Genomic DNA, 16,252 nt, shown 5'->3' on the forward strand with positions numbered 1-16,252 from the left:
CAGGAAACGTTTGACCTCTGTAATTGCAAACAAAGGCTACTGTACCAAATATTAACATTGATTTTCTCAGGTGTTCAAATACTTATTTGCAGCTGTATCATACAAATAAATAGTTAAAAAATCATACATTGTGATTTCTGGATTTTTTTTTTTAGATTATGTCTCTCACAGTGGACATGCACCTACGATGACAATTTCAGACCCCTCCATGATTTCTAAGTGGGAGAACTTGCAAAATAGCAGGGTGTTCAAATACTTATTTTAATTTTAATTTTAAATCATAGTATCAATAGTATTATCTTAATGTTCAATCTGTACTGTAAGTAGACAATTGCTCTATATTATGTCATTAAGATATGTAATTGCAGCTTTAAGTTAGACATTTGTGTCATTTTAGCATATGTATATTTAAGCATATCAATCTTTTGTCTTTTAAAACATATTTAAAACCTGTTTCAGTCTTTAAAAAACATCTTTGTCATGGGTTCTTATATAAGTTTAAGCATCAGGATGGAGTCTGCTGTTATTACAGCAGAACACCGGTTGATACAGTTATATTTTAAGCCCTTATTGGCCTTTTGCCTGGCATTCTGAACACTTAATCCCTACTGGCTTCACTGAGAGACGAGGCAAGAACATTCAGAACTAATGCAGCAACATTGCAGTGTCTGGACTACATGTACCCAAATGTACTCTTTATAACCTTAGATGGACACAAACACACATGTAGACACAGTGTAACGGTGTGTTGCGGCACAGTATATCCCAGTTTGAAAAGGTGACAAGATGCATTGTGGGGTTAAAAAATTGATTGCAGAATTAATTGATCTGATCAATTAGTATTCCCAAGCGGAACTAATTTGATTACATGTGGGAAATGTCAGAGGGCACAACTAAATGAGGTCTCAACTGCTGCCTGAAAATGTTAATTGTCAAAATGGTCTCAAAATGACTTCCAAAACAAATACCAGTTTGTGTAAAAAGGGTTTAAATTGGCTATGTGGTGTATCACTCCAACCAGGTTCTTAATTTGTTCTTTATGAACATTTTCATCTAGACAGAAGGATGGGGACATTTTGAAACATAGTTTTTGCACAGCTGTACTCGAAATAGTGAAAAAAGTGGGCTGGAATTGTCTCCACACGGCTCTCACAGACCGTTCCCTAATTCGTGGAATACCGACATTTTGTCATGGCCACATGCGCTTACATTACTCTACTATATCTTTACATAGCAAATTTTATTTGCCGCTATATTAAGGTTCTGAATCTCGAGTACAGAACCTCCATCAGTACATTTTTTTGACCACTCTGGTGCAGCAATACAGTTTATATGGCAAACTTGCATATTACACATCCAGCAGACAAGGCAACATTAGTGTTAATTTGGAGTCTGTTTCTGGCCAACTGATGTATCTAAGTCCGATTTTCATTCTCTTTTTCTCTGTGAGTAAAATATCTGACTCTTTAGCTCCTTAATGATCCACTATGTTCACCAGCTAGTCTGTCTGCTCTTTGGTACTGGGAAGGTAGGGTTAGAGAGCTTTCCCCTTGAAAACAGCTGCCTACTGCAGCTGTAAATGAGGATGATGAGAGCAGTGAGACTGATCCAAAATAGTAAAGTTGCGGCCTGTAAAACCAAAACAATGAGCTGAAAGACACAAAGACTCTTCATGGAGTTGAGGGGAACTGCTGATTTGTGCGATAATTCTCTGTGGGTTCATCACTACCAGGGTCGCCTTTTTGTTACACATAGCAATTCGACCCTGTGTCGTACTGATCTGTGAGCTGAATGTATCCATACACCCTTGATGTAGTCACAAGCACTTGAACACAAACGTGGACAAATACTCACAGCTTGCACCCTGCTGGCTAACATAAAGATGAGTGAATTCTGGAGATGGAGTGGAGCTGCTTTGGGAGCACATCCATCTGTCCAGCCCCAGAGCTGCCTGACATCGGCCTCGCCCCCTGGCCTGCTGCCGGTGTCTGGCTGGTTGACACCTGCAGAGCACACACATGCTGTTTTGCATCAGGAATAACACACACACACACACACACACACACACACAGTTGTTTTCCATACCACTATGTGTGTTCATGATAATTTATGTCTATGTTAACAGACCCAGACAAGCTGCCACTCTCGAGGTTAATAAATCATAAAAAGAGCAGTTTTCCTCTGTTTAGGCTTAGTTTTACAGCTATGTCAAACAGATAGTATGCGTGGGAGGAGAAGCGATTGAAAAATGCTCCTGATTTATTATTGTATTTTATCGAAGCACAGCTCCTCCTGTGTCATATCCTTGGCAGAGAGAATTAAAAACCTTGTTGACATATTGATGCTTTCCACTATGCAGGAAGAAGTAAAGCGGTATCATCGCTACTGCAATCACAGTGGAGGGCAAGCAGTTCCCAAGTTGGAGAGGTAAGACACTACACAATACTGTCCCTACTGTTTCATGACAAAATCCTCATATTTTATGGACAGCACTCAGTCTACAATGAGGATGGTATACTTTAATGTAAAGCCCTTGTTCTATCGTACAAGACCCTTATTGTGCCATAACGAGGCTGCACTTTTGAACATAAACCACATACCATGACATCCTCTTACTCTTTAAGTGCTTATTGTGCTGTGACTTCCAGTATCATGTGAAATATAAAATCATTGATTTCTTTTGGCATACAAGTTGAGCTGTTTTCTTCTCTGAACTCATATTCCAGTTTATCTACCTTGTCATTATCATAGAAGCCGTCCTCGTAGGAGTGAGGGAGAGGATGACAATAGCCCAAGTCGTCGTGAGCAACAACAGCACCTGGAAATCAAGGCTATTGTGTGAGTATCATTTGTGGCCCTTTCAAACATTTGTGTTTCTTTTCTACATTTTGAGGCAAATTTCACATAGTAGGGGCTTTCCGACCGGAGAGATTTTTGTTCATTTTTTTCGTGTTCCAACAGGAAATATTTGGGGATTTTTAAGTTCCTCTGGCCACAGTAGCGTACTTTTTTAGCTCCTACTTCAGAGCAGGGTCTTTTCCCTTTTCCCTTTTCCTAGGTGTACTTGATTGGTCGAACTTATAAGTCACGCCCACTGCCAACTTGGAACTTGCAGACAGAGCAACAACCAACAACGGGACATTTTTAACAATTTTCACCATCTTATTCATCATTAAATTCACTTCTGACAATGTTTTAGGCGAGAAATTAACTGTTTGGATTTTGAATATAGGCAGTCTTGCAAAAATTGATGCCGAATTGACAATTTGCTTCAAAGTTTTCGGAGTTGAGAACCTCCATGAAATGAGGCGACAGCCAGCAAGTGCCTGCCCCGGCCTCTAGCTTGTCGCTCGGCCAGTCTTGCCCTATACACATCGCTGTGAGCTGGAGGTCTCTCAGACTGCTCTCGTAAATAAGAGGCTTTTATTTCGCCGTTGACGGTTCGTTTGTTTAAATATCACAACACATGCCCATCATAAGATTAACGGGAACCTGTGGTTAACTGTCTTTTTGGAGTTTAACTCCACAAGCGTGTCCTGCGGCTCGCCGGCCGTCTCACACACACACACACACACACACACACACACACACACACACACACAGTCACGCACACAACATGCCGCTGTTCAAACTCCGTTGTGAGGATCCCAGCAAGGCACAACAGGAACATTCCGACGGCCTCCTCCATGCTGCTTTGTTGTTGTTGTATGTGGCGCTAAGGTCTAGTGACGATCATAGACTGTATATAAGAAGGTGACGATGCTATAAAGACCGTTGCCGTGCTTGCGTCACTCCCTTACCCCTCCTACCAGTCCCTATGGCCACTTGGCCAGTGGGAATGCAAACGGAAAAAAAGATTTTGGGGGAGAATAGTTCTTAGAACTGCTTAGAAGTGTACTTTTCCTCTAAAAAGTACAAGTACTATCCGGTCGGAAAGCACCTAGTGTCACCTGTTACCCATGACCTTAAAAGTGAATTATATTTGTCTTGTAGGAGAAATCAATTTATGTGTGGCTTTAATTCCATTTTCCTTCTAATTAGGTTTCGGAGCTGGGGTCAGAGTGCACTTTGTAGCCCATGCACCCTCGTAGACTGCCATCTAGCACCACTTTATTTAAACATTGACCCACGGGTTATAGGGCTTTTATAGGTTTAAGAGAAAGGGGACAGCTCTCGCCTCAGGCTTTCACTTCCTTGAAAGTCAAGGATGGTGAAGAGAAAGCCAATGTTTCTGTGGTGAGTTAACATGATTGGGGTGTAGAAAGGTGAGATGGATGGTAAAATATGTCAAGATAATCTCACAGAAAAGGCAGAGGAACAGGAAGCATGGACACATAGACTGAGCAAAAATAGGGATTGAGGAAGGCGGGGGGGGTATTGGTTTTAGAGCTAGGAGTTATGGCTTAATTCAATTTGTTCCATTTGGCTCAGCTGTCTCTCTGCTCCACTGGAGGTGAATGTGTTTCTCCATCAGTAATTGATCCAACGCTCCATCCTGGACCCTGGTGTTGGGGTGACTATACATGGATGAAAGAAAGTGGAAAGAGAGAGAGAGACAGGGAGAGCGATCTGTGGAGGTTGAAAATGGGGGAGATAGGCGGGAAGAGGTCAGAAAAGTGTGTGAGCTGTGTAACACTTAAAGCGGGTAAAAAATAGGCAGAGCTGAGAAAAAGATGTTTGAGAATGGCCAAAAAAATGTAGGGAAGGAAAGACTCAGAAGAAGAAATTGAGAAGTTGAGAGAGAAATGAGATATGGTGCAATGGTGACATCATTTTTGACATTTTTTTTAAAATCAAAGAACCAGATATTTTCACAGTTTCTCCTTTCAATTAATTCAACCAGAAGAGTTTCATGGCCATCCAAGCCATGGAAATGCTCCAACAGCCAGTCCCCTAACCTTTTCATGCAGAAAATGAACAGGACTTCAAACCTTCTACTTCAAAAACCCTGGATGCCCCAAAATTACGCCTACCACATGGCAACTCCATAATGTAGCTCAACTTTGGTTAGGAGATGTCACTGTTAATATGAGTTTTGTCCACCTGTGTTCTCAGGATCCAGCGGGCCTGGCGTGCAAGCACATCCCGCAGAGGGAGCTGGCAGGGACAAGACAAGAACCGTTGCAGCCATCGTCGGGGTGAGACGGTGCCTTCCGAGAACCTCCTGGACCCTGTGAGGACCACCGATATTTCTCTGGTAAGACTGCAAAAAGAAAATCAAACAGACAGCCACATGGTGCAACATGAGAATGAGGCAGGTGGCTGGAGATCTAGACATCTTTAAGCTATCTGCTGCTATGTAGTCTGAGTTATCAGCTGTTGTTTCCGCAGAGGATGATAAAGGAATGGGTGAGGGATGCATGGATGGATAGACTAATAAAGAACAGAGCAATGGAGGGAACGAGGGAGGGGTGTTTACCTCTAGTGTCATCTGGGGGACACTAGGGGGTCGTATTGGTGGAGGTGGATAGGATGCCAGCTGGCACTGTGCCCAGATCTGTAATTAGCCGTTAATTAGGTAAATTTTCAAAGCTGGTTGATTGATTAATGAAGTGCCTCTGCCCTTGTCCTCCCCTGTTTCATGCCCCCCCACCCACCTCCTCGCCCCTTCCTTCTCCGGAGGGAGTGCAGGGGAGAATTAAACAGTGCTCACAGGGCATGGCAGCCAAAGAAAAGCCAGAGGGGAAAAATGACTGTATGAGCAGCAGATAAACAGTAGAGATGGGGGGAGAAAGTAACAAAGTCGGGGGGGACGGGGGATAAGAAGATGAATGCAGAGATGTGAAAAGATGCCTTTAGATCGCCTCAAGTTCTAAGTGACAGACAGGGACACACAGACACAAACAAACACACACACGCACAGTCTGCTCTGCTGGTTTCTCAGTCTGTGTTGGCTCTCGCTGTGTAGTAATCACACAAGCTACCCGCGCACGTCTGCCCACGCTCTTTGCAGAGACCCAGTACAGAAAAATATGATGTCATGTCTGCATACCCCACTCTCTTTTTAAGCAGTGCTACAGGAAAGCAAACAGATGGGCTGGTATCCTGGTGAGACACTGTGTGTGTGTGTGTGTGTGTGTGTGTGTGTGTGTGTGTGTGTGTGTGTGTGCGTGTGTGTGCGCATGTGTGTGTGTGTGCTTTGTTTTTAGGTTGTTTGTTCTGCTTGAAAGAGTTCGGTGTTCATTAGCACAGCAGCAAATGTCTTCCTAATTAGAAACTTACTGTAACTTAAAAACCAAGATGACAAAGTACCCCCCCCCCCCCCCCCACTATCCTCCTCCATTTATTCCCATTTAACTTTCTTTTTCAACATCATCTTTATTGGAAATATGAAATGATATATATCTACCACCCATTACATCCCATAAATGCAGCGACTTGGTATGTGGCTTCTATACCCCCTACCCACCCCCACCCTTAGTCTGTGTGGCATTGATCAACACGTGTGGGGGAATTAGCTAAGTACGTTTACTCAACTAATGTTCTTAAGAAGAAAGTTGAAGTACTTCACTTGAGTATTTCCATTTCATGCTACTTTATGTGTATACTCTGCTACATTTCATAATAATAATAATAATAATATTTCTGTACATTTTCAATGCAGGACTTTTACTCGTAACAAAGTTCTTTCATATTGCAGAATCACAGATTATATTGAAGACTGTAACATGTTTGGCTGCAGTATTGTTCTGCAAGATGCACACTGATACGAATATCTGTTACTTTGGTATATGGTAAATCCCCATGCCCACTACTCCAGTGTTCATCTGTCACCCTTCCCAAGCCCCTCAACAATAATAATAATAATAGTAATAATAATAATAATAATAGTAATAATAATAATAATAATAATAATAATAATAATAATAATAATACAAACAAAATATATTTAAATTAAACATATCCCAATAAGATCTTTTTTAAATGATGATCTAACTCTAATATCTGCCTCCCAAGAAGTGTTTTATCTTCCAAACCACGTTACCTTTTCTCAGTTAGAAACTTTTGGAGTAATGCTGGACAGGCACTGCTGTTTTTCTGTTACCCTCTCCAGTCCCTCTCATCACTCCTCTTGCCTCGACCTCGGCCCGCAACACACTCTCTCCTACCTCTGTGTTTTTCTTACGTTGCCTTTTCTTTTTTCCTCTCTGTCTTGCCCGCTCTCATTGTATCACCCTCCTGTGGCTCTTGTGTTCTATGAAGGACAGACATTCATCAGGGTGCCACATTGGGAGTGTGTTCAGGGTGCCACATTGGGAGTGTGTGTGTGTGTGTGTGTGTGTGTGTGTGTGTGTGTGTGTGTGTGCGCACGCGCTCATGTGCTTGAAGGACCTTGGTACTGGCATGTAGGGGGGGGTTTCAAACATACTTCATGCATATTTCATGAAACATGTATTGAACACCACACACGCACGCTAGCACACACACGCGCACACACACACACACACACACACACACACACACACACACACACACACACACACACACACACACACAGACACAGGCCTAGATAAGACACCACAGCTCACGCTGAGGTTTTTCTACCTCATCCTCTCAAATAACATCCCCAATCCACACTCTGACTTTAAAACACCTGCCAGAATTCAACTCTGTTTATAGCAATGTCAAGTTGTCTCTTACTGTATGTCTTTCTGTATTTCATATATTGCAGTAGTCCAACAATGGTGGGTTCAAGCCTGCTGTAACCCCAGACCCAAATGAATTATTAATACGCAGAGGGGCCAGGCCCTACATGTCCTGCTCTGGTCAATGCTTGGCCTGTTGTAAATCAATAGGTCTGAATGTTGTATAGCTGACCTGCGGGGGTTGCTGTGTAGTGTTGTTCCAAAATATAGAATAACAACATGGACTATATGTGAGCATTGAACGCTATAAAATCCCCTACAATAGGTGGTGATTATGTAATATGTGACAGTGAAATTCTTTATCAAAGGAATAGTTTGACATTCTAGGGAAATGTGCTTATTTGCTTTATTGCCGAGAGTTAGAGGAGAAGACTGCTACCACTTCCACGTGTGTCCATTAAAAATGAAGCTAAGATGTTTAAGGCAAAAAGGTGAGGGCAGCACTTGTAGCAGTGCAAGCCATGTTTGTAACTTACCTCCAGGCTAAGCTTAACATTCTCCTGTCCACTTATCTGGGTGAATTTGAGAAAGATGCATCATAACTGATTGGCAAAAACAGATGAGGTCTTGGACACAGCAAAGAGCCTAGATCTGCAAGCATTAATGGACACAAGGTAGATTGCAATGGTGCTTTTTATTAGCATATATGTAGATTATGGTTAGGCATCTTGCACAGTTTACTTTGTGTTAAGCTATGAAACTATGTGCATTTGCATGCAGTGCTTGAGTGGATCTCCATGATTCACGGTGTAGCCCTCTGGGATGGCTTGGTGGGTTTTATTCAGAGACTCAAACCAGCGATCAAAGCTAAAGCATTGTGATGAGAATGAAAATGAAATGCTTCAGTGGTGTGCCTTTCATTACAAAGAAACTAATAATGCTGCTGGGCTGCCTGATGACTAATGAAATAATTTCAGTGATGGATAGTTAAAAGAAGAGAAGGTCTGTCAGTAGAAGAGAGAAAAGAAGAGAGACTAGAGGGTGAAATATAGATAAAAATACATTGCATCAGCAATGCTGAAGTGTGTTTGGCTGTGGCTGTTTGTTTTCTTACAGTGTTTGTGGACATTGATCTGTTCCTATCTCTGTGACATGTTAGCACTTTTCTCCCCTCCTTTTCTGGAGCCCAGGCAGAGGGAAAGTGTTAGTGTAAGCATTCCTGCAGCCTGCGTGGGAGATCATTCTCTCATCTCTCACCGCTAAGAATCTCACAAAGCGAAGTGACGGCTTCATCCATGCCTCCACCTCTACCCCCCTAATCCCTTTTTCCCAGCCTCACTCTATGTCATCCCTGGCTTTCCCTCCCACTGCCTCTTGATGCACACACACACACACACACACACACACACACACACACACACACACACACACACACACCAGTCCACCATTTCTGCAGACAGATGCTAACAGATGACTTGTTTTATTGGTGTCAGTTGGTGTCTCATTTGAAATGAATTTATATACCTCTGCCTAGGAGTTGACATCGATCGGGCTTAACTCATTTAATAGCCATGACATTTGCCTATTAGCTTATTTGCTGTCAAAACAGAATCAGGCTCAGCTGGCTTCCTGAGAGACAGTAACACTCACATTTGTATCCGTTAGGGAAGAAAATGTGATTGCTTTTGCAAAATATGAACTCCAGAGGAAAATTCAATTCAAGTACACACATAGACATCACACATCAAACTCCGCTGCACAAGCTTATATTAGATTTGCTCTGGATTGTCCCTGTTTTTAGGATATTTTATCATATTTTGGGAAGATGTCCCCCTGTTTTCTAATGTGCTCCTGCCTTAATTCGCTGCTGCAAACTCAACAATTCCATATTCTAAGTTTCCCTGCTGTCTTGATATATTCAGGATAATGTACATTTTCACAGCACTACCATCAGCACATCCTTAGAGTCATGCCAAGTATAAATATTGAGACACTGGCTGACTGTGGCCCCAGACTGTGCCTCTCACACATAGCTCCTGGTAGCGTTAGCAAGCCAGATCAGCGCTGATGGACAAACGGCGTCGTGAATCCCTTCCTTTTTTTATTAGCAGTAGCTGAACGAGCAAAACAACTGCTAAGTGATCAATTTCCCTGTAGAGTGGTGAGTATGACATGGCTGTTGCACTCTGCCTAATCATTTTGATCCTGCCTTTAGTTGTTCATGCTGTATGTGCCCCTAGCTATTGAAACCCTGACATTATTTTAATAACCTTTTATTTGCAAATTTTCAGCATGTGAGAATCCACATAGACATAGTGTGCATACACCAGGATACACACAATCTGAAACCTAGAAAGTGATGCTCCAACAGCCTTTGATTTTGTGAAAGGCCATTGGGAAGATATCTCAGAGATTCATCATGGCTAGAGAGGGGAAACGGGGATAGGAGAGAGCCGATGTCTCCTGGAGGTGGAGAAAGAACGATGAATGGCTAGCAAGCTGAAAGGAGGAGGTGAGAGAATATAGAGAAAATGTGGTGGAGTTTGGAGTGATTATGAGGATAATAACTCTGCATTAGAGCCTCCATTTGTGTGGGTGTGAGATGGATTGTATGCGCAGGCGCAGTTATGTCTGTCAAAGTGTCTCATTTCTTCATCGCTGTCTCTGTCCAAACTGCACCAGATTAGATTAATGTTGACCATTACATCAGTACACACTTATGCTCACATCAGGTCACATACACAAATATAAAGGAACTAATAGTCTACAGTGGCACATTAAGAGCATCTTATGACCCCTCCAAAAAAGAAAAAATCAATGAAAGCCGTTACACAAATGAAGAAGAGCTGATAAGTGAAAACGAGCAGAGGGAAAGATGGATCTTGATCAAGGTTCTGGGGGAAAATAGGAATATGGAGTAAAAACAGGGAGTGAGCTCACTTTAGTATTCACATTTTATGGCATTTACTATTTTTTTTTTTTTTTCTAGCACAGGATCCTGAATGACTTGATTTGATATTTACAGCAGGCTGTGTGCGGCATTACAATGAGAGCAATAGTTTACAGCTGGTGTATAGGGATTTGATTGGATGCTGTAGCTCACTGCAACCTCCCACTGAGCTTCTAATTGGTTATTTATCTAGAAAACATGCCATTTAGCTGACATTACTTAAACTAAACAAGCATATAGCATGCTCACATATGGCCTCATACAGGCATGGATCTGACAGATATATACCCACACGCACAGACTATAACGAAACATAAATCAGCTTGAAGCGTCTCCCAACCATCTGCAGCCGTAATAACAATCTGGTACCTAAGGCTATATGCTCTACTGTTCTATTACAGCACACTTCTCTCTGCACACACACTTTCCCTCCAGTTATCTCCTCTACATTCTTTCCCCCATTCTGCAGCCTCCAGTTTTTTCTCCCCATCTTTTCTTCCGCCATCTTTTTCAGTCTCCTGCTTTCTCACCCTCCCACTTGCTCCCCTCTTCACAGGCCTCGTCCCCCTCTTTAGCCCATCTCATACGCATATAGGTTCAGTCCTCATGGCCAGTGAGTCTGCCATAATGAGATCCCTGGAGGAGAGACGAGTAGCGTAAAAAGCAGAGGAGGGCAGCAGGGAGGAGAAGAGTTGAGGGTTGATCTCCTCTCTGACCTGCTCAGATAGGAAACCTCTGGAATAGTCCACCCCCCTCTCTAACTCTACTTCTCACTATCGCCATACCCCTTCTCTTAGGCTCTCCCTCACCCCATCATCTCCTCCCCCCTCTCCTCCTTTCATCAGCAATCTACCATTACTGTCCATTAACTAGATCAGAGCCATTATAATCCTCTTCTGACAGCCTCCCTGCTGTGTGTACAGTACCCTTGGTTGTGAGGAGGGAGAAGCGGAAACAGAAATTGGTAGCAATCCTCAGAGAGGAGAGGGTATCTGGATTGTAGAGTCAAATCACAAGCATGTGCATATGTAAGAGGAGGCTGGGGAAAGCAATGGAGGGACGGAGAAAATAAAGTCCAGGCTGTGAGTTGCATGTTTTGTCTCATATGGTATGCAGCAGGTCCATAACATATTCTCTTCTTCTTCTGATTTGATCATTGACACCTTGCTTGTCACATAACCCTTAGTCCTTAGTGAGGGAGAAAGCTTATGCGACGGTTCTGCAAAATACGCTTTCTCTTATTGTGCTTTGGGGATTGCCAGCTACAGAGCTCATTTTAAGTTTGTCTGTCCTCTTCCTATAATAATCTCTCTTCTGTTATTTAGCTTCAGTTTCGACCATCCGCAGATTAGTCCTCTTTGCATCGACCGTAAAGAGGCTAAGTAGAAAGGAGTGATCAGCCGGTCAATGACTGTTAAACTAGAGGCACCTCCCTGATATCATAAAGTTCAGGCTGTGACAGCTAGCTGCTGATTGTCTCATTAGTCTGTGCGCTAACACGGAGCCAAGCTTCTCATTACTGCTCTTACAGTGCCGCAACACTTTAGGCAGGAGTTTGATGTATACAATGTTCTCTGGCCGTTTAAGGAAACACTATTTCTGGCAATGTAGTGGTGGTTGTCTTTACACAGACATATTCATGTTTCCTCATTCCCTTATCTTTTTATCCACATCTCTATCTTTCCATGCATATGTACTTGTGTGTGTCCATCAGTTTCTCTCGGTCTTAAAAGGATTATAGTGAATAAGCATTAAAAAGAGTGTTTCACCATCCAGTGTATTGTTGTGTCAGCTGCTGGACTGCCTGCTGTGGCAGCCATATGATCATGTATCTTTCCTCTTTGTTACGAGCTGCTCACTGGGCTGTTAGTTTGTCTTTTGTCTTTGTTTTCAGATAGACGTGGTGGGTATTCTAGAATTTGCTTTGACAGTGACCACAGATCTGTGGTCGCTGTCAAAGCAAATTACAAATAAATGTAATATTGGAATTATTCAATGCAGTAGCAAAGTCATACACCATTTAATTCTACAATGCTAAGGTTAAGTAGTTGCACACATGTTACAGGAGATTTGTGAGGCAACAAGTCTTTTCATCACCTCAGAGTTTGCTTTTTGGTCAGGCTTGCAGCTGTCAGTCTATTCTCAATCCATTTTTTTTTTCATGTCTAAGTTCTCATTTTGAAAACTGACCTTGTGAGATTTACGCTTGCTTCTGCAAAGCTAACCTTTGACGTCAGCATTGTTGAATGTGTGTCTTGGTTGTGTGTGTCTGTGCATGCATGCGAGTGTGTGCTTGTGATATAGGATAAGTGTGTGTAGTATGCCGGTGGAGGCTCCAGAGATGCCCTGTGGGTGGATTTCTCACAGGCCCATGTGATCTTTCTTTTTGATCGATGAGTCAGGGTTGAAGGGAGGAGGTGTCCTATAGTTTGATGCACATGAAGAGTATCAATTCTTCACAGCATCACAAAGAAAAGAACTTAACACATTGGAAGAGTGAAAAGATGGATGGGAGATTGCCATGGGCCGAATGACAGCCACTCTTCTAATGTAGTCCATGTGCGCAGTGTCAGTGTTAGTGTGTAAAAACGATGTGAGTGTGCTTCAGTGTGTTGGGAAATCTTCCAAGCCGAGAGCCTTTTGCTTTGAAGTCTTTGTCTATAATAGATTTTTGAATCTTTGAAGCGACTGTGAAAACACTTACACCTATTGCATTTACATCACCTATAAAGGTACTGTATGGCATGTGTATGTGTGTGGAAAGCGTGTGTGTGCCATGTTCACCCACGTACAGAGCACCTGTCTCAGTGCCCCTCTAGCAGTTTAACTATTGGCCGAATGTGTCCTCAAAATCTTCTACCATCACCATGGTAACAGTGAACTTGCTTAGAATGTCCTTATTTATGCAAAGGACGTCCCACAGCTTTCCAACCTGTCAATCACAATCCTAAGCAAATTGTTAAAAAAGAATCTGCCAAAAAGGTGAGAACTGTCAGTCTCAAGTTATGTAACCTCCGCTGAGCACCAGTTGGTCCAAAGCATGATGTGTATGTGTGCCAAGTGCTCTCTGTAGAAATCAATGCATCCTTAAAAGTTGTTGAAGCTGTGGCAAATCTCACATTACCTCATGGCCATGCTGCTGAGTTTTAAATTAGAACTTTAATTCTTGTTTATCTATTCATAATCCTATAATCCATGCTTTATGTAACTGATTTTGTAACAGTATTTCAAAACTGCTGTAGTGTTAAATACATGTGCAAGCTTCAAGCATTTTACCTTCATTTGTTTGTTTACACATTACAGATGGTGGAAAATACTTTGGGAAATTAAGGGGGAAGATTTACTGCTTTCTGGTCTGAGCTAGACAATCAGTAGGATACTTCTAAGCAACAGCTTTCTACATTGTTTTCTTCTTTTTCGATTTTGGTCTGGCCTGAGCCTTCTCTCAAACCTTACCTCTTGAGCTTGCATTTCTTTATTCTCAGCTTTTTGAGATACCACAAACTCTTCTTCTTCCTCTCTTCTACTATCCGCTTTTCTTAACTCCCCCACTCTCCTCTGCCTTAGCAGCTCCTTCATAAAACTCAACTGTCATATTTTTCTTTGCAACATTTTTTTTATTTATTTTTCATCAATTTTTTTTTCATCTTCTGAAACCACTGGATTTGTTGCGCAATTCATTACATTATCTATGTGTTAAAACGACAAATTATGCAATGAAATTGTATTGCAAAGCATGCAGGCAAGGTTGCATCTGATGGTCCAGGGTAAAACGGACTGTGCGATTGAGAAGCCGGTCAGTGCAGCACCAGCATGTGGGTTGATTGTACCAATCAATTAGCATGCTGACCCCTATCTACCAATCATGAGCTTTACTCAGTGAGCGAAAGCATGAGATTGTGGATACAAGCAGTCAAAATGAGTTCCCCTCACAGAGTGTCTGGGCAGTGTGAGGAGCTCAGACATTTGGATGTAACTCAGAGTGGAACCCATACTCCTTTGCATTTGAAAGAGCCAGTTGAGGTGGTTCAGGTATCTGATTGGATTATTGGGTCTGGTGATTGTCGCCACTTGACAATTAAATGCCGAGTCCCAATTAAACGACATATTCCTTTAGTCCTTAAGGGTCCACCGATCAAAAGAACCAACACGTTTTTTCCATAAAAACAAATCCAAGTTGTAAATATTGTCATGTGAAGTCCATTGCTAACTGTCGGCTCACTTCGTTCGTCATACGAGGGCCACACTTGAACTGACAGAAACAATATTTTCTCTTTTTTTTCTGCACTGTGTTGTTGGGTCTCTCTCTGTTTAGTTTTCACCCCTTTTCCTTTTCGGTATGCCAAATAGGCTTGTCGATGGTGAGCAGGTGGGTTTAAAGAGGATAGAAGTTTCGTTGTTGTTGTTGCGTCGGGATGCCGGGTTCAGGAAATCCTTGGCTGCTGTAAAAACGAGCGTCATTTACTATCACGAGCAGTGCCAGAGCAAGAGTTTTGTGTGGAAGTATTAATAATTATTGTGAAGGAATTAAAGGCCTGTCCCAAATATACGCCGGTTGAGTTCAGTGACTGAAGTGAATAAACGCCTGAACTATTGATTGCAGTTTTTCCGTAGATTATTCTGATCTTGGCATGTGAAACACAGCATGATCCTCTTCATGAAGCACTTTCAAAAAACCTGTCCAGTAATGGCAAACAGGAAACAGTCTAAGTCTGTAGCCACTGTGTATGGTTAATGACTGCTCATGAGTTACTGCTCTATCTTTGTGAACATAATGGTGCGTGTCTCTGTGTGAGGGAGGTTTACGATACAGTTTACAGTAAAACATTTGACATGCTATTTCCTGCCACAGAGTGAACAGGGAATGAAAGAGCAGAATTACTATTGATGCCAAAATACCAAGAAGGTGAGAAGAGTGGCAGAGAGAGAGGGAACATTGGGAGAAGGAAGACCAAAGCAAGCACACTAAGTGAACATCGTAATTCTCTACTTTGTGCTGTTGTTGAAAACACAAAGGTTGGTGGCATAGTTTGGGAGGGTTAAAGGTGCTTCAGAGGGCTTTTTAGAGGAAGTTGAGTTTTGTCGTTGCTTAACTTTCTTTTCTTTTTCAACAGGAAGTCAATTATACAGTCCATGTATCACTAGACTATAAAAAACTTAATATCTTAATAATACTTGATTTCAAATTACTTTTGAGCTAACTTTAACTTTAAAGCAATTGTATCAGGTTTTTCATGCTCATTAATCCAAAGTTTGCCATAGTTATTGCACACGTATTTGCACATGTATAGTGCAGGCTAAAAAAATACCGTCTATAATCACCTGCACGCAAGTTTCTCCTGAAGGCAGAAACATTTTTTAATTAATATATTTTAATATTTTTATCTTTCAATTGTCAAGCAACGTATAGGTTAATTGTTTTGTTGTTTCACAGAATACGTGTACACAACCCTTTCATTGCATCCTCTCATCCCATCATTCACACCCTGAGTGCTCACTTTTCTCAAGCTCTGACACTTTAAGATCTGGTGCAAAGCTATATTATAAAGTTAGCGAGCGAGGGTGGGGGGCGGAAATGATCCTGATCCCAATATTTGTAATGTAGCGAGGAGTTTAACAACTGCTGGAATGGAACGTGAACGCTGAGTCGGAGATTCAATGTCATCTTTGATTTCTTCCAGTAACTGTAATATTGCATGGCTGTTAAATCTGTAAC

The 16,252-nt window shown here is 42.0% G+C and overlaps 1 protein-coding gene across 1 annotated transcript in view; it reads left to right on the forward strand.

Moving 5' to 3' along the window:
* Positions 1 to 16,252, forward strand: part of schip1 (schwannomin interacting protein 1) — a 228,776-nt gene that overhangs the window by 7,319 nt on the left and 205,205 nt on the right. The window contains exons 3-5 of the mRNA XM_031301048.2: positions 2,360 to 2,427; positions 2,752 to 2,838; positions 5,056 to 5,197. Coding sequence (XP_031156908.1) covers positions 2,360 to 2,427; positions 2,752 to 2,838; positions 5,056 to 5,197 — 297 coding nt within the window. The remainder of the gene's footprint in view (positions 1 to 2,359; positions 2,428 to 2,751; positions 2,839 to 5,055; positions 5,198 to 16,252) is intronic.

Source organism: Sander lucioperca, chromosome 5 (assembly GCF_008315115.2).
Source record: "Sander lucioperca isolate FBNREF2018 chromosome 5, SLUC_FBN_1.2, whole genome shotgun sequence".
NCBI lineage: Eukaryota > Metazoa > Chordata > Actinopteri > Perciformes > Percidae > Sander > Sander lucioperca.